Raw genomic sequence first — 26,491 nt, 5'->3', positions numbered from 1 at the left:
GACTGATACAAGTTGCCCACTAGAACTAGTGGACAGCATATATCAGGCCACCTTCTCACACTCGACTCCATGTCTTTAATAAAATTCGGACTTTCCTTCATGTTTATTTTAAAAATCCACATTTTCCAGCGCCTGTTGGGCAAGAAAATGTGGAGCAGTGCGCCCCTTGCTGTCCAACCAAACCCGAAGGTATTTGTAGGTGTCCATGTCCTTCCCTCTGTTTATGAGTCTGTGGATATTAATCACCGCCTTCTTTTTTGTGCCGCTGATCTTTAGGTTATTGGCCTTGCAGTAGGTGGATATAGCCATATTAATTAGGGGAATAATCCATCCCTTTGATTTTTCTCCTAGTATTCCTCCCATCTCCCGAGTTTAGGGTTTTACACCCACAGGCTTCCCATAATACTTTTTGTATTGGAAGTTTATGACTTGCGGTTTTCAAACCACTTGCATAATGTACTGGCAGCTGGAATAAAGTTGTTTAAGTTTGGTAGCGATTCAGCTTTTTGCGTTTCAAGAACTGCTTGGCCCAGTTCACAAACCCTGAACACACAGATCAGAAAAGCAGTTTCAAAGCCCATAACATTTGGGTTTTTGTTGGAAAATAAATGTAGTTTGCAAACTTAAGAGTCTAGGTTTCAATAAAATAAACCCTTATAAAAGTCTTTTAGCCATTTGTAAACATTTAGGGGTCTATTTGGATGGTGGGTGGATGACTGCCGCTGGGCCGGCCGTGGTAAATGCTGGACCGGTGTGTAGGAGAGTAGGGTCTGCAATCCTATGATCACCCAGATTTTTTTGCTTTTGCTTCATTGGTTTACGACTTTCTCCGGCTGTGGGCCTGCCAATCAGACCCACAGCCTAGCTGTTCTCTCTCGAAATTAACACACATGTACATTAGGTGCATCCACTAATTGGAACTGGGCCGCCTTGTCAGTCCCTGTCTCAGCATACCACAGGTATCCAGGGCATCGGTGTACCCAGGGCCTACCAGGGGCTGCAGCATGTATTATGCCACCCCTGGAATGGCCGTCCAAATCTGACACAACTGGCTGCACGACAGCTGGGGCCACGTGGTGTAATCACCCGTTGCTGTAGGTGTAGTATTCCTACACCTAACCCTAAAATGGACACATGGATTCCTATCAGTCACTCCTATAGCAGGCCTTATCAATCCTGAAGGCAGAGTGCAGGGAATCATGTGGGACGGTGATCTGGCGCGAGCTGAGCCCGTCGACGGCTTGCGGAACCAAGTCCTAATAGCCGTTCCATGGTGACGCGGGCCAACTACTTTTAATGCATTATAATCCTTGCGGTTATTTGCTAACTCTGGCATCGCATCACCTACACATGTCGAGTAAGGTGTCATACGAATGGGAATACGAACCCCTCGCCAGTCCTGGCGACGGGGTTAGCATTCCCCCCTTTTAGAGGGACACGACATGGAAGTAACCTTGAACCCCGGTTAAAGTTGACTCAAGCCTCAGCATCACAAAATGGATGCTGCCACCAGACACAAGTCTGACCTCCTGCTGCTGGGGGACCTTCCAGCGAGGGGAGCTTGGACAAAGGGTTTCCTGTCGAGGGCGGTGTTAGCACCATCCCAGACAAGGTTTGTGTATCCCAGGTAGGCAGGGCTGAAAGGAAGGTGATTGCAAGTGGCACCCCGGTGCTCACGGTGCATAGCCCGGCTCAAACCAGTTTCGGGGGCACACCAGCCCCTGAGCTGGCGCGAAGCCGGACAAAGGATAGGGGTGTAACCACCCCCCTCCTGGCTCCACCCATAGGTAGAACCTAGTCACGGGCCAGCCCCTTTTCTTAGAATAAAGGTAGGAGCGAGTCCCCTTCCCAAATGGGATAATCAGATAATCGGATAACTCCGAATCACGAACCACTTTCCACGAAAGGAACTCTTGACTATTTCTGAAGACTCTCCCTTGTGGCTAAGGAGTAGCCACCCTGCACCAGCAGGCACCACCTAAGCGCTTGCGGTTTGCTGTACGTCTCTCCTACGGATCAAGACTGCCCAGCTCGACGAGACCCGAGTTCCCTGCCAGCTCTGACCTTTTACCTGCCTCATCAGCCCAGCTGAGAGTCGTAGGTGTGACGAGACCTGCGGGACCGGCTATCTTCAGAACCTGCACGACGCTTATCTAGCACGCCCACCGAGGGACCCTCGAGGGAGTGCACCTAGGGTTTGAGAAGCCCTAACCCTGAGCAGCTCCAGCATCGAAGTCTGCCTCCCCAGCATCCACGAGATCTGCGTGGGGGCCCTTCCGCTCCTTGCTGTTCACCGCGTTGTCCGACCACTTGCCGACCGGCTTGTGGCCCTCTTCACGACGCTCCAAGATTATTTTCATCACCGGTCTGGTTGCTCCAGACTGGCTCTTGCTCCCCTTCAACAGAGGAGTACCACGGACCCTCCTGGTCCACTCCCGACGCCATCTTGACTCCCCCGCTTGGGTTGCCACTGCCAAGATCCGCTGCCCTTCCTGGGCCCAGCTTCATCGACAGCAGACACCTTCATGGGACAGCTCGCCCTCCCTCCGGGTCGCCGCCGCGCCTCCTGGGCCGAGGAACAGCCGAGTCCGACGTCACCCACTCACCTGGTCGAGGTGACTTCAGCCGGTACCCTCCTGGTACCCACCCGATCGCTGGCTAGCGGTTGAGAACTGAGTCCCCTCTGCTTTCAGGTTCTCTTCATCACCGATCCAGGCTTGGATCACTCTGAACATCGTCACTGGTCGCCTGCCAGCAACTTCTTCTTTCAGGCTCCTGAGACCACACGAGGACTCCCGACATCTTGCCGAACTTCACGCAGCCGCAGCCTCCGGGCTAGGTAACTCGAGCATTTAGGTGCTCCATCGCAGGTTCGCTCTACAAGTGTCCAGTTCCTTTTTCGTGTAGTCCCACTGATTGGAACACTCCGGAATCAGTACCTCCAGACTCTAACCATTCGCATTTCACTGTTAGTGTAGATGGTTTCTCGTGCCCCTCGGGCATTTGTGTAAATTGTGCAACTGAAGTATTTTCCTAAGAGTTTTGTAGTGTGCTTAGCTCCCTGACTCATAAAGAGCCAGGGTAGTCTTGTTATAAATAAATATCCTTTTATTTTCATAACAACTTGTGTGGTGTCCTTTCACGTGGTGTTCAAGGGGTATATGTGATGGTAAACAGCTGGCTTAACACGCCCTCTAGAGTTTAGCCTAAGACTGCTCGTATCCACGCTACTAGGATAGCTGGTCTATAAGGTTGACTTACAACCAATCATCAATAAGGGTCGTTTGGAATGATACACAGTGACCACTAGAATAGCGAGCACTACATATCAGGCCAACTTCTCACATTGGTGAGCAGCGGTTGGGATTTGAGCTTGCTGTTGTTTTACCACACACGTATCCTAAGAATATCGCAGTGAAAGATCACATAGGTACCCAGGTACATATAACTTAACTTAGAATACTCCGAGTTCTACTGAACCGGCTGTTGTAGTGTAACAGGGCTTAGCACACCCTGACTACAACTCTTAGCAAGGGATCAGTAGGTAAACCCATAGTGTAGGTAGGTGCAACACTTACACCTCACTAGAAAAGCATGTTGGTCCACGGAGAGTCTGCAGGGACTCCCTTAGTGGTCAGTGACCCTCCACAGTTCGTGTCACGATATGCAACTCTTAGCTTCAAGGAGATGAGACAACTGTGTGCCTCCAGGAAGCTAAACCAGGGTTCTAACCCTACCATCGCAATACTGATAGGTCTCTTAGAGGCATACGATGCTAGGAGGTCCTCTAACCCAGGTCCCCCCAGTGCAGATGGGAACATGCCTCCCTTAGAGGGAACCCTCGGTGACCCAGACCTCGACCTCCACACAGAGGAGGAGGACGAGGACGAGTTATCGGGAGACGAGGCAGACAAAGGTCCAGTGGTAGTCGGCAGGCTTACGAGGACCAACTTAAGCAGGCATGAGAATGGAACTGGGGGAGCCCCGGGCCCACGCTCAAGCAGGCCTAACCTTGGGAACGGACGAGCTAGGTCTCTCTCCAGAGGCTCTGGCAGATCGGTTCATACACATGTCTCTCAGGCATCTTCTCAGAGAGGAATGACTTCCCCTCAGAGAAGGGAGCATGAAGCGAAGATGCGGGAGGTCAATCTGAGGATCGAGCGGGAAGAACTTGCCCTCGCCAAAGAAAGACTTGCCTTGGCCCGCGAGCAGAAATTAAGTGGGTTAGATCCCACTGGTGGCAGCATTCTCAATAGAGAGAAAGACAGGGGTATAGACACTAGACACCTGAGTAAAATAGTGCCCCCCTTTAAACAAGGGGACGACATCCACAAGTGGATAACTGCCTTGGAGAGGGCCTGCACTGTCCAGTGCGTCCCCCCAAGTCAGTGGGCAGCTATACTGTGGCTTTCCTTTGAAGGTAAAGGAAGGGACAAGCTCCTCACTACAAGAGCTGAGGATGCTAACAACTACCAAGTCCTGAAGAACACACTGATTGATGGGTTCGGCTTAACCACGGAACAGTACCGGGTGCTGTTCCGGGACACCCAGAAAATTCAGTCTCAGGATTGGGCTGACTTTGTCGATTGTGCCACTAAGGCTTTGGAAGGCTGGTTGCTGGGTAGCAAGGTTACTGATTACACAGGATTGTACAATCTTATCATGCGAGAACAGATTTTAAACAACTGTCAGAACCAATTGTTGCATCAGCACCTTGTCGACTCGGATCTGACCTCTCCCCAAGAATTGGGAAAGAAGGCAGACAGATGGGTCAGAACAAGGGTCAAGCAGAACCAGAATCAGAACCAGGGTGGTCAGAAGAAAGCAGACCAAAAGGGTAACAAGAACGAACAAAATGACCAGAAGTCTTCGACAGGTCCCCAACAAACCAAAGAGGGTGGGGGTCAGGCTTCACAGAAGAAGAAGACTCAAGAAGGCCAGTCAAAAAGGTGGTGCCAATACTGTAAAAGTAAGACTCACTGGTTTAGTGAGTGCACCAAGAAAGGAGGGCAAACTCCTGCCACTGCAGCCCCTAAGGCACCTGCGCCCCCTAGTACAGTCAGCAGTGGTAGTGCGCCTCCCAAGGCATTAGTTGGGTTAACCTTGGGAACCGAGGGGAGTGACGACTTAGTCGGCACGCTCACTCAGGCCGTCCTTGTCTGTACAGGGGATATGGATATGTCCCCTGATGCCAGTCCCAATACTTTGGGCAAATACAGACAGACACCTTTGATAAATGGAAAAGTGGCTCAGGCCTACAGGGACACGTGTGCCAGTGTCACCATGGTGACGCCTAACTTCGTGGACCCTGGACAGATCATGCTAGGTACCAGTTACCTAGTGACCAATGCCAGCAACGTCACTACCAATCACAGTATGGCAGTTGTTGATTTCTCCTGGGGAGGGGTAAGTGGCCCGAAAAAGGTTGTGGTTAGTTCAGATCTCCCCGTAGAATGTCTGTTGGGCAATGATTTGGAAACGTCACAATGGTCAGAAGTGGAGCAGAGGACTCACATGGAGATGTTAGGCTTGCCAGCACATGTCCTTGCTGTGACCAGGTCACAGGCCAAAAGATGCCCCACTGAACAGGTGCTGGATCCTGGAAGAACGGACCAGACACCTTCCAAGAAAAGGAGCAGTAAGGGTAAGGCTTCGCCTTCCCCCTTGCCCCAGGTCGTGGATCAAGTCTCCGAGGAGGCTGACCTTAAAGAACTGAGGGAAACTGAGCCGCAAGAGCTTGAACCTGGTCAGGTTGAGTTTCTGGGCTCAGGGGGACCCTCCAGGGAAGACCTGGGGAAGGCACAGTTAGACTGCCCCTCACTTGAACCCCTCAGACAGCAGGCTGCTGCTGAGGCTGCAGGGAACGCCACAGGTACCCACAAAGTGTACTGGGACGATGGACTCCTGTACTCCGAGGCAAGAGACCCCAAACCTGGTGCGACCAGGAGGCTGGTCATCCCCTTGTCTCTGAGAGGTTTCCTTCCCACCTTGGCCCACGAGATTCCCCTTGCAGGTCACTTAGGCCAGAATAAGACTTGGGACAGAATTGTTCCACACTTTCACTGGCCCCACATGTCCGAAGATACGAAGGAGTTTTGCCGCTCCTGTGTCACTTGCCAAGCCAGTGGTAAGTCAGGTGGCACGACGAAGGCCTCCCTCATACCACTACCAGTGGTGGGGGTACCCTTTGAGCGAGTGGGGATCGACATTGTCGGACCAATGGAACCCCAGACAGCATCAGGGCACAAGTTTATACTGGTGGTGGTGGACCACGCCACCAGGTATCCTGAAGCTATTCCCCTTAGGACCACTACAGCCCCTGTGGTGGCACGGGCCCTACTTGGAGTGTTCTCCAGAGTGGGCTTCCCTAAGGAGGTCGTCTCAGACAGAGGTGCAAACTTCATGTCGGGATATCTGACTGCTATGTGGAAGGAATGTGGTGTCAACTACAAGTTCACCACACCCTATCACCCACAATGCAATGGGCTTGTTGAGAGATTCAACAGGACCTTAAAAGGGATGATTCACGGACTACCTGAAAAGCTTCGGCGGAGATGGGATGTCCTGATACCCTGCCTCTTGTTCGCCTACAGAGAGGTCCCGCAGAAGGGGGTTGGCTACAGCCCTTTTGAGCTTCTGTTCGGGCATCCTGTAAGGGGACCCCTTTGTTTGGTAAAGGAAGGATGGGAGAGACCTCTCAGAAAGCCGGCGTCAAACATTGTGGACTATGTGCTCGGTCTCCGCTCGCGGATGGCGGAGTACATGTAAAAGGCGTCTAAAAACCTGGAGGCGAGCCAAGAATTACAGAAAGCTTGGCACGACCAAAAGGCTGTCGTGACTGTGTACCAGCCTGGACAGAAGGTGTGGGTGCTGGAGCCAGTGGCCCCAGCAGCGCTCAAAGACAAATGGTCTGTGCCCCACACGATCATTGAGCAAAAGGGAGAGGTCACCTACCTGGTAGACCTGGGAACTCCCCGGAGCCCCCACAGGGTGCTCCATGTAAACAGGCTCAAGGCATATGTCGACAGGGAGGGCATGGGCTTGCTCATGGCCACAGACGAGGGACAGGAGGAGGAGAGTGACCCTCTCCCAGACCTGCTCTCTCAGAACCCTGACGATGGATCAGTAGATGGTGTTGTCTTTTGTGGCAGCCTCTCTGGACATCAACAAAAGGATTGTAAACAGGTTCTTCAGTCCTTTCGACATATGTTCTCTCTGACGCCCAGTCATACCAAGTGGTGTACCCATGAGGTCGACACTGGGGACAGTCTACCCGTAAAGAGTAAAATCTATCGGCAACCTGATCACGTCAGAGACTGCATCAAGACGGAGGTGCAGAAAATGTTGGAGCTGGGAGTCATTGAACCCTCGGACAGCCCCTGGGCTAGTCCCGTAGTTCTCGTGCCGAAACCTCACACCCAGGGCGGTAAGAAAGAGATGAGGTTTTGCGTGGACTACAGAGGTCTCAATGCAGTCACTAAGACTGACGCCCACCCGATACCAAGAGCAGACGAACTTATCGACCGGTTGGCTTCGGCCAACTACTTAAGTACGTTTGACCTGACAGCTGGGTATTGGCAAATCAGGTTAGCTGAGGAGGCCAAGCCCAAAACAGCATTTTCTACCCCGGGTGGGCATTATCAGTTCGTGGTAATGCCCTTTGGTTTGAAAAATGCACCTGCCACCTTCCAAAGGCTGGTGAATCGAGTTCTCACTGGGTTGGACGACTTCTGTGCGGCGTATCTGGACGATATCGCTGTCTTTAGCTCCACCTGGGAGGATCACCTGGTCCACCTGAGGAAAGTGTTAGAGGCCCTGCAGAAGGCAGGCCTCACTATCAAGGCCACCAAGTGCCAGATAGGGCAGACACAGGTTGTATACCTGGGCCACCTTGTAGGTGGAGGCCAGGTTCAACCATTGGAGAGCAAAATACAGGCCATCCAGGACTGGGCTCCTCCAACCACCCAGACTCAGGTTCGAGCTTTCTTGGGCCTGACTGGTTATTACCGGAAATTTGTCAGAAATTATGGATCCATTGTGACCCCGCTAAACGACCTGACAAGTAAAAAGATGCCAAAAAAAGTTCAGTGGACAGCAAGCTGTCAGAAGGCATTCGATGACCTAAAGCAGGCCATGTGCACAGCACCTATCCTAAAGAGTCCAGACTACTCCAAACCATTCATTGTCCAAACAGACGCTTCGGAGCTGGGTGTGGGAGCTGTTCTATCACAACTGAATTTTGATGGTCATGACCAGCCCATAGCTTTTATTAGCAGGAGGCTGACCCCCAGAGAGAAGAATTGGTCAGCTATTGAGAGGGAGGCCTTTGCTGTGGTTTGGGCCCTGAAGAAGTTGAGGCCATACTTGTTTGGCACTCACTTCAAGATTCAGACCGACCATAAGCCCCTCTTGTGGCTAAATCAAATGAAGGGTGAAAACCCCAAACTACTTAGGTGGTCCATTTCCCTACAGGGGATGGACTTCACAGTGGAGCATAGACCTGGCACTGATCATGGCAATGCAGATGGGCTCTCCAGGTATTTCCACTTAGAGCAAGAAGACTCACCTGGTCAAGGTTAGCTTATTGTCCCAAAGTTTGGGGGGGGGTCATGTAGGAGAGTAGGGTCTGCAATCCTATGATCACCCAGATTTTTTTGCTTTTGCTTCATTGGTTTACGACTTTCTCCGGCTGTGGGCCTGCCAATCAGACCCACAGCCTAGCTGTTCTCTCTCGAAATTAACACACATGTACATTAGGTGCATCCACTAATTGGAACTGGGCCGCCTTGTCAGTCCCTGTCTCAGCATACCACAGGTATCCAGGGCATCGGTGTACCCAGGGCCTACCAGGGGCTGCAGCATGTATTATGCCACCCCTGGAATGGCCGTCCAAATCTGACACAACTGGCTGCACGACAGCTGGGGCCACGTGGTGTAATCACCCGTTGCTGTAGGTGTAGTATTCCTACACCTAACCCTAAAATGGACACATGGATTCCTATCAGTCACTCCTATAGCAGGCCTTATCAATCCTGAAGGCAGAGTGCAGGGAATCATGTGGGACGGTGCTCTGGCACGAGCTGAGCCCGTCGACGGCTTGCGGAACCAAGTCCTAATAGCCGTTCCATGGTGACGCGGGCCAACTACTTTTAATGCATTATAATCCTTGCGGTTATTTGCTAACTCTGGCATCGCATCACCTACACATGTCGAGTAAGGTGTCATACGAATGGGAATACGAACCCCTCGCCAGTCCTGGCGACGGGGTTAGCATTCCCCCCTTTTAGAGGGACACGACATGGAAGTAACCTTGAACCCCGGTTAAAGTTGACTCAAGCCTCAGCATCACAAAATGGATGCTGCCACCAGACACAAGTCTGACCTCCTGCTGCTGGGGGACCTTCCAGCGAGGGGAGCTTGGACAAAGGGTTTCCTGTCGAGGGCGGTGTTAGCACCATCCCAGACAGGGTTTGTGTATCCCAGGTAGGCAGGGCTGAAAGGAAGGTGATTGCAAGTGGCACCCCGGTGCTCACGGTGCATAGCCCGGCTCAAACCAGTTTCGGGGGCACACCAGCCCCTGAGCTGGCGCGAAGCCGGACAAAGGATAGGGGTGTAACCACCCCCCTCCTGGCTCCACCCATAGGTAGAACCTAGTCACGGGCCAGCCCCTTTTCTTAGAATAAAGGTAGGAGCGAGTCCCCTTCCCAAATGGGATAATCAGATAATCGGATAACTCCGAATCACGAACCACTTTCCACGAAAGGAACTCTTGACTATTTCTGAAGACTCTCCCTTGTGGCTAAGGAGTAGCCACCCTGCACCAGCAGGCACCACCTAAGCGCTTGCGGTTTGCTATACGTCTCTCCTACGGATCAAGACTGCCCAGCTCGACGAGACCCGAGTTCCCTGCCAGCTCTGACCTTTTACCTGCCTCATCAGCCCAGCTGAGAGTCGTAGGTGTGACGAGACCTGCGGGACCGGCTATCTTCAGAACCTGCACGACGCTTATCTAGCACGCCCACCGAGGGACCCTCGAGGGAGTGCACCTAGGGTTTGAGAAGCCCTAACCCTGAGCAGCTCCAGCATCGAAGTCTGCCTCCCCAGCATCCACGAGATCTGCATGGGGGCCCTTCCGCTCCTTGCTGTTCACCGCGTTGTCCGACCACTTGCCGACCGGCTTGTGGCCCTCTTCACGACGCTCCAAGATTATTTTCATCACCGGTCTGGTTGCTCCAGACTGGCTCTTGCTCCCCTTCAACAGAGGAGTACCACGGACCCTCCTGGTCCACTCCCGACGCCATCTTGACTCCCGCGCTTGGGTTGCCACTGCCAAGATCCGCTGCCCTTCCTGGGCCCAGCTTCATCGACAGCAGACACCTTCGTGGGACAGCTCGCCCTCCCTCCGGGTCGCCGCCGCGCCTCCTGGGCCGAGGAACAGCCGAGTCCGACGTCACCCACTCACCTGGTCGAGGTGACTTCAGCCGGTACCCTCCTGGTACCCACCCGATAGCTGGCTAGCGGTTGAGAACTGAGTCCCCTCTGCTTTCAGGTTCTCTTCAGCACCGATCCAGGCTTGGATCACTCTGAACATCGTCACTGGTCGCCTGCCAGCAACTTCTTCTTTCAGGCTCCTGAGACCACACGAGGACTCCCGACATCTTGCCGAACTTCACGCAGCCGCAGCCTCCGGGCTAGGTAACTCGAGCATTTAGGTGCTCCATCGCAGGTTCGCTCTACAAGTGTCCAGTTCCTTTTTCGTGTAGTCCCACTGATCGGAACACTCCGGAATCAGTACCTCCAGACTCTAACCATTCGCATTTCACTGTTAGTGTAGATGGTTTCTCGTGCCCCTCGGGCATTTGTGTAAATTGTGCAACTGAAGTATTTTCCTAAGAGTTTTGTAGTGTGCTTAGCTCCCTGACTCATAAAGAGCCAGGGTAGTCTTGTTATAAATAAATATCCTTTTATTTTCATAACAACTTGTGTGGTGTCCTTTCACGTGGTGTTCAAGGGGTATATGTGATGGTAAACAGCTGGCTTAACACGCCCTCTAGAGTTTAGCCTAAGACTGCTCGTATCCACGCTACTAGGATAGCTGGTCTATAAGGTTGACTTACAACCAATCATCAATAAGGGTCGTTTGGAATGATACACAGTGATCACTAGAATAGTGAGCACTACATATCAGGCCAACTTCTCACACGGTGGCAGACATCCGCCAGCGATTTCAACCCGGAAAACCGCCTGTTGCATTAGCATGGCGGTGACGACCGCGGCGGTGAGAATTTTCGCCCGCCACTTTTCCGCTGGTACCAGTCCGCACGCATGCCTAACGGGCGGAACTGGACTGCCACAACTATGCCGGTTCAGGGCCAGGCTCCGCCGGCATGATTATGATGCCAGCAGAAGCCAGCCTTTCCACGGCCATGGAACCGTCATGGAAAGGCATGCGGAGAATATCTCTTGGGGCCCATTGCAGGCCCCCAATGTGTTGGGGGGGGGTGGGTCCACTGGGGGGACCATGTCCCTGTACCAGTTGCCTGCCACGCAGTGCAGTGACATGCATGGCATGCTCCTTTTCACACCACAGCGGTGCTGCTGGCAGCAGCGACCGCCGCAATGATAATCGCCAGAATCCGACCGCCGCAGTTGGATTTCGACTGCGGAGCATCCTAATTGGACCGGCGGTTATGCTGCGGTCCTTGCGGGCAGTCTTTTCCCGCTACCATGGCGGTCGGGGAGATTTCCCGACCGCAATCCTAATAGGCCCCTTAATTTTCACTAAACAGAACTACACCAAGCTCACAAACAGGATCTATTCTGGCCCAAGTTCATGGCAAGTTTTTTCAGTCAATCCTATCAGCAGTCTTTAATTTAGTGGTCAGGAAAGAAATCCTACTGGATTTTGAATAGGACTTTTGAAACCACCTGATCTTTGTAACTTCATGCTCTTAGCCAAGGTGCAAATAAAAAAGATAATACAGAAGCCATCCCATCTAAGACATTTTTTTATAAAGGTTTAATGCCAAATTCTCAAATAGAGTGAATGTTATTAGTGAATGAATGATTTTCCGATGGTCTAATCAATTTAAGGCTATTCAGGGCTATTATGGAAGACTCTGTAACATGCATGTGTATAATCATCAAATTTAAACATTCCTGTTCTAGCGTAAGTAAAAAAACATTCTCAGGGCAATGTCCATGTTGGAGGAAGCGGGTTAAAGTCTTACCGTTCTGCCCTGGTCGGTAGATAGGTTTGTCTGTCTGCACCAAAATCCCATTGTTGATTTGCCGGATCAAGACATTCTTGCTCTCAGTGAAGTTGACGCCAGGCCCTAGAATAGATACCTTAATTGTGGCCACTTCCTGGATGCCCCCTTTCGGAGCAGGGACCTGTATGGCAAGAAAGCAGAGGGTGGTATGAGAAACGTCCACAAGAATAATATCATCCCAAAAAAGTGGTCTGGTCAACAGCACACAGAACAAGGAGGCTGAGAATTCACTTGCAGGGCACAGATAGTATTACCAGAAGAATCTATGCTACAGGATACATCCTGTGCCTTTCCTAAATAATCATTTAAGTCTCATGGATCCCTTCAGGTGGACCTACCGTAGTACCAGAAAAAGATGCTTGTGAACAGAAAGCCCCACAAAGGGCAATGGAGCATTCTGGTCACCAAGTGTATTGGTATTGCCTGGAGCTTCTGCGCAGCTCCCATTCCAATGATCTGTTTGGCAGTAAAGATGAGATAATGGGAAACACTTTTTTGGAGGGAAAGTTTTGGAAATGATTAACGGTGGTGCTCCTGATGAACCTAATTTAGTCTTTGGAGATCTCTCAGTTGCCCTGCAGGATGTTTATGCTGTGTCAATATACCCCACCTGGCACCAGGCACAGGCTTCGCTGCTGGGAGTTGCGTTCCCTGGACTCTTCGCACAGGAAATGATGAGCGTAGCATGGACCCTAACACACGAACACGAGTACAGGAGCAAGTAGTGTAACTACAGAGGTCCCTATGGTAAATCACAGTTGCAAAGAACTACTGCATCCTTTCATGCAGTAATGGTGCCAGAGAGGGCTGTGGAGTGATGACAAGCAAAGAGGTTGGAAGGGGGATGCAGGAGAGAGAATTCTCGACAAGCTGCCCTGATGAGTAATCATAACCCTCTGACATTTAATAAAGGTGCTGTGGAAACTAGCTGCAATGGCTGTTAGCGTCTGCTGAAGCCATTTTGCTTTTGGCAGCCATGTTAGTTAGCCATGTGCTCGCCATGTGCTTTCTCACTCTTCACTATTGCATGCCCTTGTATTCGGCTTGTGTCATCAGTTAGTTAACTCCTTCAGCACTGAGCCAGAGCACTGCACATGCTGAGAAAGACCTGTAGCTGCCAGAATGCACCTGCTCTTAGAGAACTGTCAGGCTATTTTAACTAATGTCAGCAATATTGTAACCCCTCCCACTCTGTTGACTAAGCGATTCTTATGTATCCTTATATGTAACTAGCTATTCATGTGCACACTTGTACTGCCTCTTTTTGAGTCTCCCTGCATGCTCAGCGGTAAATACAGTATAAAAGACCCATGATCTCTGTACTCCTTGGACTGCCTCATTACAGTGGTCTGAGGGTATCGTATTGACGCAGTCTCCCTCATGTGAGGTTAATAAACTTGTTTTTTTGATATTCCAGCTTCCGTGCCAATCTCTTCTTTGTTGGTTTAAGGACCGGTGCATCAATGAACCCCTAAAAAGTTCTTTTTCCTACAAATTGACGCCCGAACATGGACCTCATCGGAGACGCGGCTATTTAAGGGAGTGGTCTTGACGGAAGACAGGAATCTACTGAAGAGGACAGGACAGGAATCTACTGAGGACGTACCCTGCACAAGGAGACTCTTTGTCTTTGCAGACCAATGTGTTTTCTGTTTTCCCTGATCTGACCCTCCAGGTGTTGGCCGCTCCCGACTGAGATCTTCTTTGGCGTGAGTATTTCAAAACGACCGTTAGGTCACTCAGAACTTGCCAGTTGGAAGATGGAGACTTTGGTTTGGTAAGGTTGCTGTAGCAACACTTTTTGTTTGGAATGACTTGGCCAAGATTTTGGTTTGTTTGTTTGTTTTCTGCAGCAAATGAAGGCAGGTAATGAGGAGATGTTTCTCTAATTTTTGAAGTCTTGAACGGCAAAAATTGTGTTAAGTCTCATTTGGATATAACATTATATATGCTATAATATTTTTGGCATGCCTCCTTCCAGCACACTTCGTAGAAAGTGTTGCTGTCTTGGTGGTACCAATATGGATTCAGAAAGTACTCAGCTGATTCCCCTAGAGGGGATACCTAAATAGGTTTAGGTATATTAAAAATGGTATTTCTTCCATGATGTATAGTACACTATGGAATAAATATATATATATATATAAAAAGGATCCTGATCTGCGCACTTAGTAAAATTCATAAGTGGTGATGCGGAGCGCTTTTGAGTGTTCTGTCAGCCCAACTAGTTATTTGGTGTAAGTTTGAAAAAGGTCTGAGGCTTGAGCCTGTTTTTTTAACATGGCAGTCTTTCGGCTGTCTATTTGTCTTGGTGTAATCTCTGTACCTTTTTTTGAGATTCCTTTCGTTTGTAAATATGACTTACAATTGGTATTTACAAATGGTTTGGTTTGAGAACAGTCTCTGGGCTGTCTCTTGTTTTTGTCGTAAGTGTTGATTTGTGGGTTACTTGTGTTTTTTGAGTGTCTATGTGGTTGTGGACTGACACAGGTGGTGATGCTTGTATTTGTTTCAGTAAGTAGTGACTATGTTTTTTGTGTCGGAATGGCTTGCTTTAACAAGCAGTGTTGTGTGTTCTGAGTGTATGATCCCCTTCTTGAAAATGTCTGGAATGAGCTAAATTTGGGTTGTTGTCGTCATTCTGTTATGCAAATGTCATTGAAAGAACTACATTTAAAAATTCAAGGAATAAATTATGTAACATATGCAAAATAGCTGCACGCTACCATTAGCAGTAAAACAGTAACAAACTATAGATGTGTGCCAATTGCCACAATGCTAAAGAAAAATTAACACTCAATAGGAAAAAAATGTATAGGCCTCATAGAAAGAGAAAAAAAAAGCTAATGTGTGTGCTTTGCATAACTAGGACTGAATACAAAATGTTACAGTATTATCCTTAGATATTAATATTAAAGAGCATTCACATCATCTGAGTAATTGGTTGCTGCTGAAATAACAGCTTCCTTTTCCACATAACAAGATAATAGATTTGTGCTGGCTTGGAATGCCTGTGTTTTAAATAGACTGCACCGTGCTCAAATTTCAGCACCAGAAAAAGAGCTTTTAAACAGCTGTTTAGCGCTGTCTGACTGAGAGGAAGCTGTCTGTCAAAACAGACTGAGATCAAACTTTTTCAGGACATTACAATACAGCAAAGGGTTTTTCTCCTGAAAAAGGCGTAGAAGTTGAGGCCTGCTGGTCGCACAGCGCAGCTGAGTAAACAACACATGGCAATGCGCGGCCACAAGCTACAGATCAGGCTGTGGGAACTAGGTTTTAAACTAGTACTGCATGGTATGAAGGCACGTGCGTTAACAATTAATGATTTTAAAAGTTAGAAATACAATTTCATTATTTTGGATAAAAGAGACATGATTCATAGTAGGGACTTTCTTTCTTTTTTTTTTTTTTTTTTGTTTGAAAAACCTTTATTGACATTTCAATCAATGACAAGTATGGGCCTACAACCCCCCGGGGCCGGCCGCTAAGCAGTCAGAGCAACAGAGATCTAATGTTAACACAGGCAGCACCTCGGGGAGCAGAATCTTCATGCTACTATAGTCTGGCCAGTGAACAGCGCAGGTAGGACAACAGGATAAAAAGGGTTTTCATTTTATAATGGAAAAAGACAGAAGGATCAGGTGCCGAACAATTTCCCAACAGCGATAAGAGGCAGGCAGAATGATAAACGTAAGCAATAAACAGCAATCTATTGGATCAATGGCGCAGACGCAAAAAATTCAGGATGGGGAAGAATATCATGCCCAGCTGCGCCTGCAGTCCCCTGCCCTAAAGCCCAGCGAACACCCCGGAAATTGTGGCACACATAAAAGGGCAACGATTCACAACAAAGGAGGTGTACCACGCTGACCCCAGAAAAAGAAAACAAGAAGAATCAGAGAAGAAAAAGGAGGCCATGGAAAAAAGAGATGAAAGACTAAAGAATCCCCTCCCCCAACCCCCCACCCTGCACCTCTGCAGATGAGTACGGCCCCCCCCCCCAGCAGTGTGCCTGTCGCCCTGGAACCAGACCCGAAATATAGAAGAAACAGGGAAAAAGGAGTAAGAAAAGAACCCCACCAGAAGGGGGGGTAGAGAGAATATTAATAAACTGGAGGAGGGCCTTCAAAACATGCCCCCGGCGTCTCCCTCCCGCACATTATGTTTCCCCCAAAGCAAACAATTAAGCAACACAAAATCGACCATGTCAAAGAAAGATGGGGAGCATTTTGCACCTACTATACCGACAGTTATACCATGAGAGCACGCAACCCCGAGCCCGCCCGCCTATTAGCCGACCACCACTGAAAGATCATTCTTATCCTTGGCCACTCTTGGCAAATCCGCCCATGCATACCCCTCGACCCGGCGCCATGTCCAATGCTACACGGTAAAGGAGCATCCAAAAACGACCAGGAAGCGACGCACCCCGGTGGGGTGGAAGTCTCTGAGTACCAACCCAGTCAGCATTATGGAGGAACGTCTTTCCCAGTGCTGCCCCAGGATCTGCACTGCACACAAGGTCCAGGAAGGCGGCATCAGCCAGAGTAGACAACCGTTGCTTGAGTTTTCCCAGGGTCGCCGGAGGCCGCACACCGGACAAGGCCACCCCCCCCCACTCAGGTCCAATACCTCCGGGACAGATCAGACCCACAGCCAGCCGATCACACAATAGTAGACTGTCCGGAGTTTCCAGCTGGTCACTAGGCACAGGGGTGGCCCCGACATTGTCATCCTGAGTGCAGTGCAGGAAGTCCCTGTGTATCGGAGGACAGGCGGGCCGCAACTGTCCCAACGCTAATGCCACACCATCAAGCCTACTCCCCAATACCCAAACGCCATGAAGCAAGGTGGAATGAAGGGCACCGAGAGCCTCGAGAAGGTCACAGTACCCCAGGACAGCTCTCTGCGATCGCTCCGCTACGCTCCCCAGAGTCGCACACTCCCGATCCTGCTGTGACCTGGTGGACAGGATGGTAGACTTCATCGTGACAAGATGGCCGCCGGGTAGGTCCAACCTGTATTGGGACCGGGACCCTGGGGCAAGCGCATCAAGGTCCATGTCGCTGGCAAGCAGGGTTCCGGAGGCAGACCAAAAATGTATCCGTTTTGTAGTCAGAGGCAACAGTCGTCCCCACCACGGACCCGCGCCCGCGAAAATCCGGGAGCAGCCCGCAGGAATCAGGGCGAGTTACAAGCGGCGTTCGGGCAGCTCACCGTCGAAGGCAGAGGCAATCACCGGAGAGTCGTGGAACTGCCACCCCGGGCATGCACTGTTCCGCTCCGCTTAGTGGTAGGAAGCGACCACGGCGAAATGTAGGCCGATAGTCGCACCGATCCGGCAGTCCGACTCCACCCAGTCCCCAAAGGCCGCTGTTGTTAAACTGCCACCCGGCCAAGGTGTCCACTCGAGGTCCCGGCTCCAGGGCCGCACAGGCCGCAAATTGCAAATACCCGTTTCTCCGGCGGTACAACCGCCAGAAACTTCGGAGTCACTCGATCGGTTGCCGCTCCCATTCACAAACGCGGGCGCATAGCGCAGGCTGAGGATCTAATGCAGGATATCCGTGCGGGATACGGAGGTTCACGGAGCCGGGAGTCTACGCTGCCGTCCCGGTCGCCATCTTGGCTCCTCCTCCGGGACTTTCTTTCTTGTTGCTTTTTTACATGAGCACATCTGTGGTTCTGACGGTAAATAATTACTGCCCTTTAAAAAGTGACACAAACTATTTTATGTTTCAGTACAGCTTCGGTGCTTAGTGTTATAAATACATGCATTTAAGGGCAAAAGGAAATGAATGAGGCTTGCTTTTCATATGTGGAAACATTAAAAGAGTTAGTGATCATTAGGACTACATAAAAAAATTATTAACAATAATTGCACTAAAATCGTTTTTGCTTTTTTATGATCTTTATAATGTCTAATAATCCTACTGTGAAAAATATATAAGCTCCTAGCATCAAAGTTGAATTTGAGCAGTACTTTACCCCAATGTGGGGAGTGAAATGTGAAATTTCACTTTACCCAGGTGTATAAAAACGTATTTTATAAGGGTGTACCTTATACATTTCTGACCCCCCCCCCACCCCTGGGATATCTAGGGGAGACCCTGGGGGTCCCTAATATGCCAAAACATTGTAGGTTATCTATTATTAAGTGCCCCTACCACCAAAGTCGAGTTTGGGCACAATTTATTTTTTAAAAGCAGGACTGCCACCCAGGGATGTTTTCAAACTGATCTCAGGCTTCAGCAATGCACACATACAAGTGCAGAACAAGCAGCTGGCCTCTAAACTGCTAGAAAGCACACCACACACTGCACACGAATAAAAATAAGTATAAAAAAAACAGCAGAAGTTAGATCCTACCTTTAAAATTATTAGCACACTGGTACGGAACAGGACTGCTTTTCAGCTGTGATTCTCCAGAGTTACTTTGAATTGGGAAGACCGCATGGAATAGCCTTTCTCAGACAGGGGACAACAGGTTCAAGGGTCAGAGGCCAAGTTCTGTATTTAGAACTGACCAACACTACTGAATATAAAGATTTCCACGCAGGGAGCCACTGTGACAGTATGTGATTTCTACATTACACTATGAAAGCTTGTACTGTTGAAGAGTAGTTTGATAAACCGATTTATTTTTGTATTAATTAAATATCCTGATTCTCACATTGTAGGGTAAAGCAGTACAGGTAATGTTTTAGGTAACATTAGCTAAAGGAAATATTGCATATTTTGTTACCAGCATATGGGGATATCACTGTTTTGTTGTGAAATAATACAAGTGTAGGAGATATGCAGGAGGGGTTTATCTGATATGAATAACATTATCAAGGGGTAGCAGCGTCTCTAGGCCATGTGCAGAAAATAGCTCTGCCATACATACAGAAATACTGGGTTTCACTTAAAATTGTTTTGCTAGGGCCAGATCAAATGGCTATGAAATAAAGTTTGCATCAATGTGCTAATATGTTACATAGCCCAATGAGCTAAAAAGGAATTGGTAGTTGGTTAAGGATTAATGTTTTCTAGTAAAGTGATACCGTCCTATGGCCTCTTTGGTGTGGTTTCTCCTAGTTATCTATCTCCTACAAGTTTGTTTGTGCCCAGCTGCCAAAAATGGGGGTAAATATTATTGTCGACAGGAGGTCACCTGTTTCAGGTTACCTACTGTACCATGGGGAGGAGATTAGGGAGATTAGCTCCTGGGCAAATTAAGGGTACCTGAAATGAAGTAGCACATTGTCATTTTTCTTGATTTATGTTCTCTCTCTCTCTCTCTTTTTCTCACTCTCTTGAGCCTGTCTAAGCTGTCTAGGAACGGCCATGAGACATTTAATTGGCTATTCAGTAATACTGTTTTGAAATTGTTGGAATTAATAAAATGGAAAAAAAATACGCCATGTTGCTGCCCATCCTGTCTGATGAAATTATGAAAGGATGAGTAGTCTAGGTTCCTGTTCCCTTATTTGACCTTTAAAGGGGAACTATATGTGGGTAGTTTTTGTTCTAAAATTCTCAGGTGATAACACCATTATTGTTTATGTTATTCTCATGCTACATACAGTTTTGCAAAGGCATTACTAGTCTCTTATTAGTCTGTGTAATTGAGCTGACAGCCCTTATTAGAGCTGGTAAATAGGGTTTTTTCTTTGAAAAAATGATGTTACATAGTCCAGATCGTGAAAAGTAGAATGCACATGGGTTCGCAATGTTAGGAACAACGCCCGTGTGATCTTCAGCAAACATTTCAAAGGAAATTATTGCTTTATAGGAGTTTGTTTGCCACAATAGGTTTTGCTGGAGAAATTCATGTACCCACTATGTTGAGGTATTGTTAGTTATTATGCAATAAGAATCCCTGTTAAATTAGCAGTTTTAGATTTTCCCGCTGCACCTATAACATGAAAGCATGGTCCTAAGCGTAAAATGTAGGTGTTTTACGTAAGAAAAATCATGTTAGAAGTGTCTGCAGTCCTGTATAAGTAGTGAAAGGTTATGACTTATGAAACACAAGCTTGTTAAGACAAGAAGCACAAAAGAATGCTTGTTCTAAAAATTCCCTTTCTTGAGGTTCTTCAGATGAATAATATAGGAATACACAAATGCAAGGATTTGGAGTATGCCTGTATTGTTTTTCTTTTTCCCTCAGAATTTAGTAAATAAACATAGACTTCCTTGGCTGCTTCAAATAGTGTAACGTTTTACTCTTGTCAGTTCACCAAAAAGTTCCTTTTATACTCGCTAATAGGTCCAGGGTTTTTTACTCTCAGATAGATGAAGTGGATCTTGGGTGCCTTGCTAATGTATGGGGTGCCCCAAGCCTAAAAAACATATTTGGAAATAGACTATCCTCTCTGTTGATAGATTATTTGTATGCCTTATCTAAAGATCTTTTTTTCTGTCCACCAATAGATATCCGCTGCCCTACAACCATTGCCAGAGGGGCCCGGACATCAGATCCAGCCTGGGGAGACAGCGCCAATCCAGCTTGGAGTCGAGGTAAAGGGAACCAGCACAGGTATTGCGGGCAACTATAACCTCAGTGAAGGTAGAAGGCCGAAAGCACTGGGACGTGAAGTGTGTACCCCTGCTACTGTCTTGGGCGAAAGACGGGGTCACAAATCAGAATGGAGAAGTGATCCTTTGTGTTAATCCAGTTTTTGATGCCCAGCTGAGAGAGTCACAGACCGACAAGGACGGCAAGGAGGCTTTTGCTTGAGGTAACACCCTTTGAAACAAGGGTTGCTTCAGATATCCCAGCATCAGGCCTCTGAGTCCTGGTCCCTAAGTGAATGCAAGTCTGCACCTCTGTTTGTTGATCAAGGGATGACTTAACACACTGGGTACAATCTGTGGCCCCAACAAAAGAGCAGTGCGCCTGCGGAGCAACCCCTCCCACTCTGTTGACTAAGCGATTCTTATGTATCCTTATATGTAACTAGCTATTCATGTGCACACTTGTACTGCCTCTTTTTGATTCTCCCCGCATGCACAGCGGTAAATACAGTATAAAAGACCCATGATCCCTGTACTCCTTGGACTGCCTCATTACAGCGGCCTGAGGGTACCGTATTGACACAGTCTCCCTCATGTGAGGTTAATAAACTTGTTATTTTTTTTTATTTATTTTTTTGAAAACCTTTATTGACAGTTCAATAAGAACAAGTATGGGCCTACAACCCCCCAGGGCCGGCCGCTAAGCAATCAGAGCAATAACGACAAGTATAAACACAGGCAGCACTTCGGGGAGCAAAATCGTACTGCTAATACTGTGAACAGCGTAAGTAGGGCACCAGGAGAAAGAGGTTTTCATTTTATGATGAAACAAAGCAGAAGGATCAGGTGACAAGCAATTTTAAAACAACGATCACGGATATGCAGAGTAATGAACGTTAGCGATTTACAGCAATCTATTCGGTCAATGGCGCAAACACAAGAACATCAGGATGGGGAAAAACATAGTATACAGTTGCGCCCGCAGTCCCCCGCCAGAACTCCCCAAGAACACCCCGGAAGTTGTGAACACATGGAACGGCAACGAGGCATAGCAAAAGGAGGTGTATCACGCTGATCCCAGAAAAAGAAAAACAAAAAGAATCAGAGAAGAAAAAGGAGGCCATGGAAAAAAGATGAAAGAATACAGAATCCCCTCCCCCAACCCCCCACCCTGCACCTCTGCAGATGAGTACGGCCCCCCCCCCCCAGCAGTGTGCCTGTCGCCCTGGAACCAGACCCGAAATGTAGGAGAATAGGGAAAAAGAAGTAGGAAAGGACCCCCACCGGACGGGGGGGTAGAGAAAGTATTTATAAACTGGAGGAGGGCCTTCATAACAGACCCCCGGCTTCTCCCTCCCGCACGGTAAGGTTCCCCTAAAGTGAACGAGGAACAGCACAAAAACAATCTTCTCAAACCACGATGGGGAGCATTATGCACCTATTGTGCCAGTAGCCATGTCAGGAGAGCACACCACCCCAAGCCCGCCCGTCCACTAGGCGACCACCCCCGAGGGGCCAGCCTCATCCCTGACCACTCTGTGGAATTCTGCCCATGCCAACCCCTCGACCCAGCACCATACCCCATGTTCCTAGGCAGAGGAATGTCCAACAACGACAGAGAAGCGACGCACACAGGCGGGGTGGAAGTCTCTGAGCATCAACACAGTCCGCCGCGTGAGGAAACAGGCTTCCCAGTGCTGCCCCAGGATCTGCACTGCACGCAAGGTTCAGGAAGGCAGAAGCAGCCAAAGCAGACATTAGTTGCTGGAGTTGTCTCTGGGTCGCAGGAGGGCATGCACGGGATGAGGCCACCACATCCCACTCAGGTCCAACGCCTCCGGGACAGATCAGGCCCTCAGAAGGTCGAACACACTGTAGCACACTGGCCGGGGCGTCCAGTCGTGTACTAACCTCAGGGGTGGCCGCCACAGCGTCCTCCTGCGCGCAGTGTGGGTAGACTCTGTGTTCGTGCGGACAGGCGGGCCGCCACTGCCCCAACTCCGACGCCACACCATCGAGCTTACTCCCCAAGATCACGAAACCATGAACCAAGGAGGAGTGAAGAGTACCAAGAGCCTCGAGGAGGTCGCCGTACCCCAGCTCAGCTCTCTGTGATCTCGCCGCCACACTCCCAAAAATCGTACGCTCACAGGCCCGCTGCGGCCCAGCGGACAGGATGGTAGGCTTCATCGACCCAAGATGGCCGCCAAGTATGCCCGACCCTCACCGGGGCCGGGACCCCGGGACAAGCGTCGCGATGTCCACGTCGCGGGCGACCGGGTTTCGGGGGCAGGCAAAAAACTATCCGTGGTCACGGGCAACAGTCGTCCCCACCACGGACCAGCTCCCGTAGAAATCCGGGGGCGGCCCGCAATGATCGGGGCAGGATACGGACGGCGGCCGGGCAGCTCACCAGCAAGGCAGGGGCAGTCGCCGGAGGATCTAAGATTTGCACCCCCGGTCATGCACTCGGTCAGCTACACTGGGCAGTAGAAGTGACCACGCTGAAATGTAGGCCGAGTTTGGCACCGCTCCGGTGGGCTGACTCCACCCAGTCACCACCGGCCGCTGTTGTCGCACTGCCACCCGGCCACGGCGTCCACTCGATGTCCCGGCGCCAGGGCCGCACAGGCCGCAATATTCAGATGCAGCTTTCTCCGGCGATAGCACGGCTAGAAACCTCGGAGTCACACAGTCGGGAGCCCCTCTCCTTCAGAAACACGACCACGTAGCACAGGTTGAGGATCTCAGGCAGGATATCCGTGCGGGATGCGGAGGTTCACGGAGCCGGGAGTCTACGCTGCCGTCCCGGTCGCCATCTTGGCTCCTCCCCCCAATAAACTTGTTATTTTGATATTCCAGCTTCCGTGCCAATCTCTTCTTTGTTGGTTTAAGGTCTGGTGCATCAGTGAACCTCTAAAAAGTTTTTTTCTTCTACAGTGCTGCAGTGAGAACTGGTTCCCATGGTGATTCTAGAGAGCTGAAAGTAAACATCAGGAAATATACTAAGGGCTGAGTGGGTTAGCTCATTGAGAGCCTCCTAAGAGAAGTCCTGTTGCCCCCTAAGGAAAACAAAAATAAAATCACAGGAAAGTTAACAAAACTGTTCACTCCAGGGTCTCCCTTTCAGCATTAAAAAGGTTCCACACTGGAGATGGTGAATTCAATTGGGGTGACCCTGATCAAAAGAAGTTTATTATAATGTACAGTCTAATGGAGCTGCTCCCTTCTGCACAGCAAATCAATTGGAAGGTCACTTTGAAGAAGTTCTTGTTAATGGAAATATAAGCAAAGGTCAGAAGAAGCCATAAAGATATCCTTGGTCTGGGAGACCTGGTCAGCTATGGAAACACAAAGAAGACCTGCTCCAAAATGCAACCTCTAAGGACTACGATTTCTTTAATTTGGCTGTTAGTATCATTGTGGAGATTTTTAAGATAAGGCAGTCGGGGCATGCTAAAGCGTGAATATTGAGGTTATGTCATTCCCCACTGAGATGGGTGTGATTCTGCAGAACTTAGAGGACATCAGAGAGGACACCAAAGAAGTATATAACAGGCATGATACCTTAGCAAATGTGTGACTACTAACGGATCGTCTGGCCTCTAAATATCTGTGATGTTATGGACAACACCATTTCACATGTACTCACAGGACACTACCCTGTGTTGAATCCTCAAAGAGATCGTAAGTCATGAGAAAAACTGCACAGATGCACAAGTAGTAGTACGCATGTGTACACTAGTATATGATAGACACATGATATAAGGGATCAATCGGTCCTGCCTGAAGAAAGCCATTTGACCCTGAGGGGAAGCTAACAAATGGCAGAAACATGTAGACCAAAGATGTGAGAGATCATAAGAGCCTAGTTTCACATCAAGTAAAAGTCAATTCTCATAGCAGGGAGACCTTGAGGTAATTTTAATTATCCTGATACCAGACAAAAAAAGATAATACCAACCTGCTCCACTGTAAATCAGATGTTGAAGCACACCCAGATGCACTAGGCATCTTGGGTGGGAACCCTGTGATGAAGCATGCCACTGATGCAGCATAAAAGCTGCTTAAACTTTACATGACATGAAAACACTTATGACAAACAAAAACCTAATCTGCACTTTGCTCACGTTTAGAAAATTAACATTAAAACTGATTAAAGATGAAGTACCAGCACTGTAAAAGCGTGCTTGGATTTGTAGAAATAGAAAAGGTTGAGTTACAATGCGTATGACATGTTTATGAATTAAAACGTTTACCACTTTAACAGATTAGTAATGAAAAGCATGAATAAAAATGTTTGCTACAAAGGAAAATAACAAATAATTATTTTTCTAAATGAGTCTCCCAACCAAATGTGTTAACACGAGCAATGTAACTTAACATTTTTAGGGGCACATGCATCAAGCAGTTTTGCCTTCACAAATGGGGGAATTTGCAAGAAAGGCTTTCCAGATGCAGCAAACCCTAATTTGCGATTCGGTAACCTGTTACTGAATCGCAAAATGGGTTTGCGATTCGGTATTTGGAAGGGGCATGTTTACGGCGTCCCTTCCAATTACCGAAAACCTAACGTTATGCATGACTGTTTTGTGACCGTGAATGCGGTTGCAAAACATTCGCATATTACCACCTACTTCAAGTAGGTGATAACCCATTCACAAATGGGAAGGGGTCCGTAAGTGACTTGTGGGAGGACTCGCAGAGGACTGCCTACTGCTGTGGTCTGCTGCGCACTGTACCAGACTGCTGCTGTACCTTGAAGGACTGCTTTGCTGCCTGGAGAGTGCCTTGAACCCTCAGAGACCACACCTACTGTTGAGCCCTGTTTCTATACCTGCATACAGGACTACCAGAAGGGCTAGTTTGCTGGCCTCCTGCTCAGAGCCAAAGGGACATAACAGACTCCCACCATCTTGAATCTACATCTGGACCCAGCCTGAGTGAGTCCTGAACCCCCAAGATGTGTCCCATCAGTCCTGGACCCTTGGTTTTGGTGCTTATTGTGTCCAGATTGTCAATTTCCAAAACTAAGAATTTAGACAAAATTTGGTCAAAAAGCTCTCTGAGAATCAGGAGAAGAAGGGGACCAACCTGCTCATCTATCTGCCTGAGGTGCATCGCAGGTCAGATTGACTTTGCGACTTCCCCTGCTATGTTCTTCTCCTCAGCAGAAAATATGGTTTAGCAGTCCTTCACCAAATGGGTATCTGACCTCGTGGAACTGTCTTCTGCTACAGCCCTCTGGTTCATCCCTCTAGAATTTCTCAACTTCTATTTATGCGACTAAGTCCGAATGTAGACACCTTCACCTTACATTCTCTGACACTTTTCTTCAGAAATGTTTCTAAGGTCACAGGTAAGCGCTGACCAGGCACAATCCACTTCTTGTTTCTGAACCACGCTCCAACATAGTAGGCCTTAACTTTTGACTTTGTCCTGGTCTTGCACGACTAGGGGGCATATCATCAACGGCCAGCGATAATTATCGCTGGCCGCTCTTAGCATTAAAATGTTTAACGCCGTCTATCGCAGATATTTATCGCCATGCTAGCGCTGTATTAACAACGCTCATGATAATAGGGGCCTGTGGTCTTAGCCACACAATCCACCCCCCATGTTAAGTATGCCTTAGTCAGGAATTTAACAGACGTTAAATTCCTGCGTTAAGGCATACTTAGCGCGATTTAAATAATCGCTTCCCCGCATTGTAA

At 48.9% G+C, this 26,491-nt stretch overlaps 1 protein-coding gene across 1 annotated transcript in view; it reads right to left on the bottom strand.

Moving 5' to 3' along the window:
• The window catches only part of LOC146812814 (alpha-2-macroglobulin-like protein 1), an 848,867-nt gene that overhangs the window by 808,578 nt on the left and 13,798 nt on the right, over positions 1-26,491 (bottom strand). The window contains exon 3 of the mRNA XM_085615205.1: positions 12,231-12,393. Coding sequence (XP_085471331.1) covers positions 12,231-12,393 — 163 coding nt within the window. The remainder of the gene's footprint in view (positions 1-12,230; positions 12,394-26,491) is intronic.

Source organism: Triturus cristatus, chromosome 7 (genome assembly GCF_964204655.1).
Source record: "Triturus cristatus chromosome 7, aTriCri1.1, whole genome shotgun sequence".
NCBI classification, from domain to species: domain Eukaryota; kingdom Metazoa; phylum Chordata; class Amphibia; order Caudata; family Salamandridae; genus Triturus; species Triturus cristatus.
The sequence above is the reverse complement of the archived record's forward strand: the minus strand, read 5'-3'. Positions and strand labels throughout refer to the sequence as shown.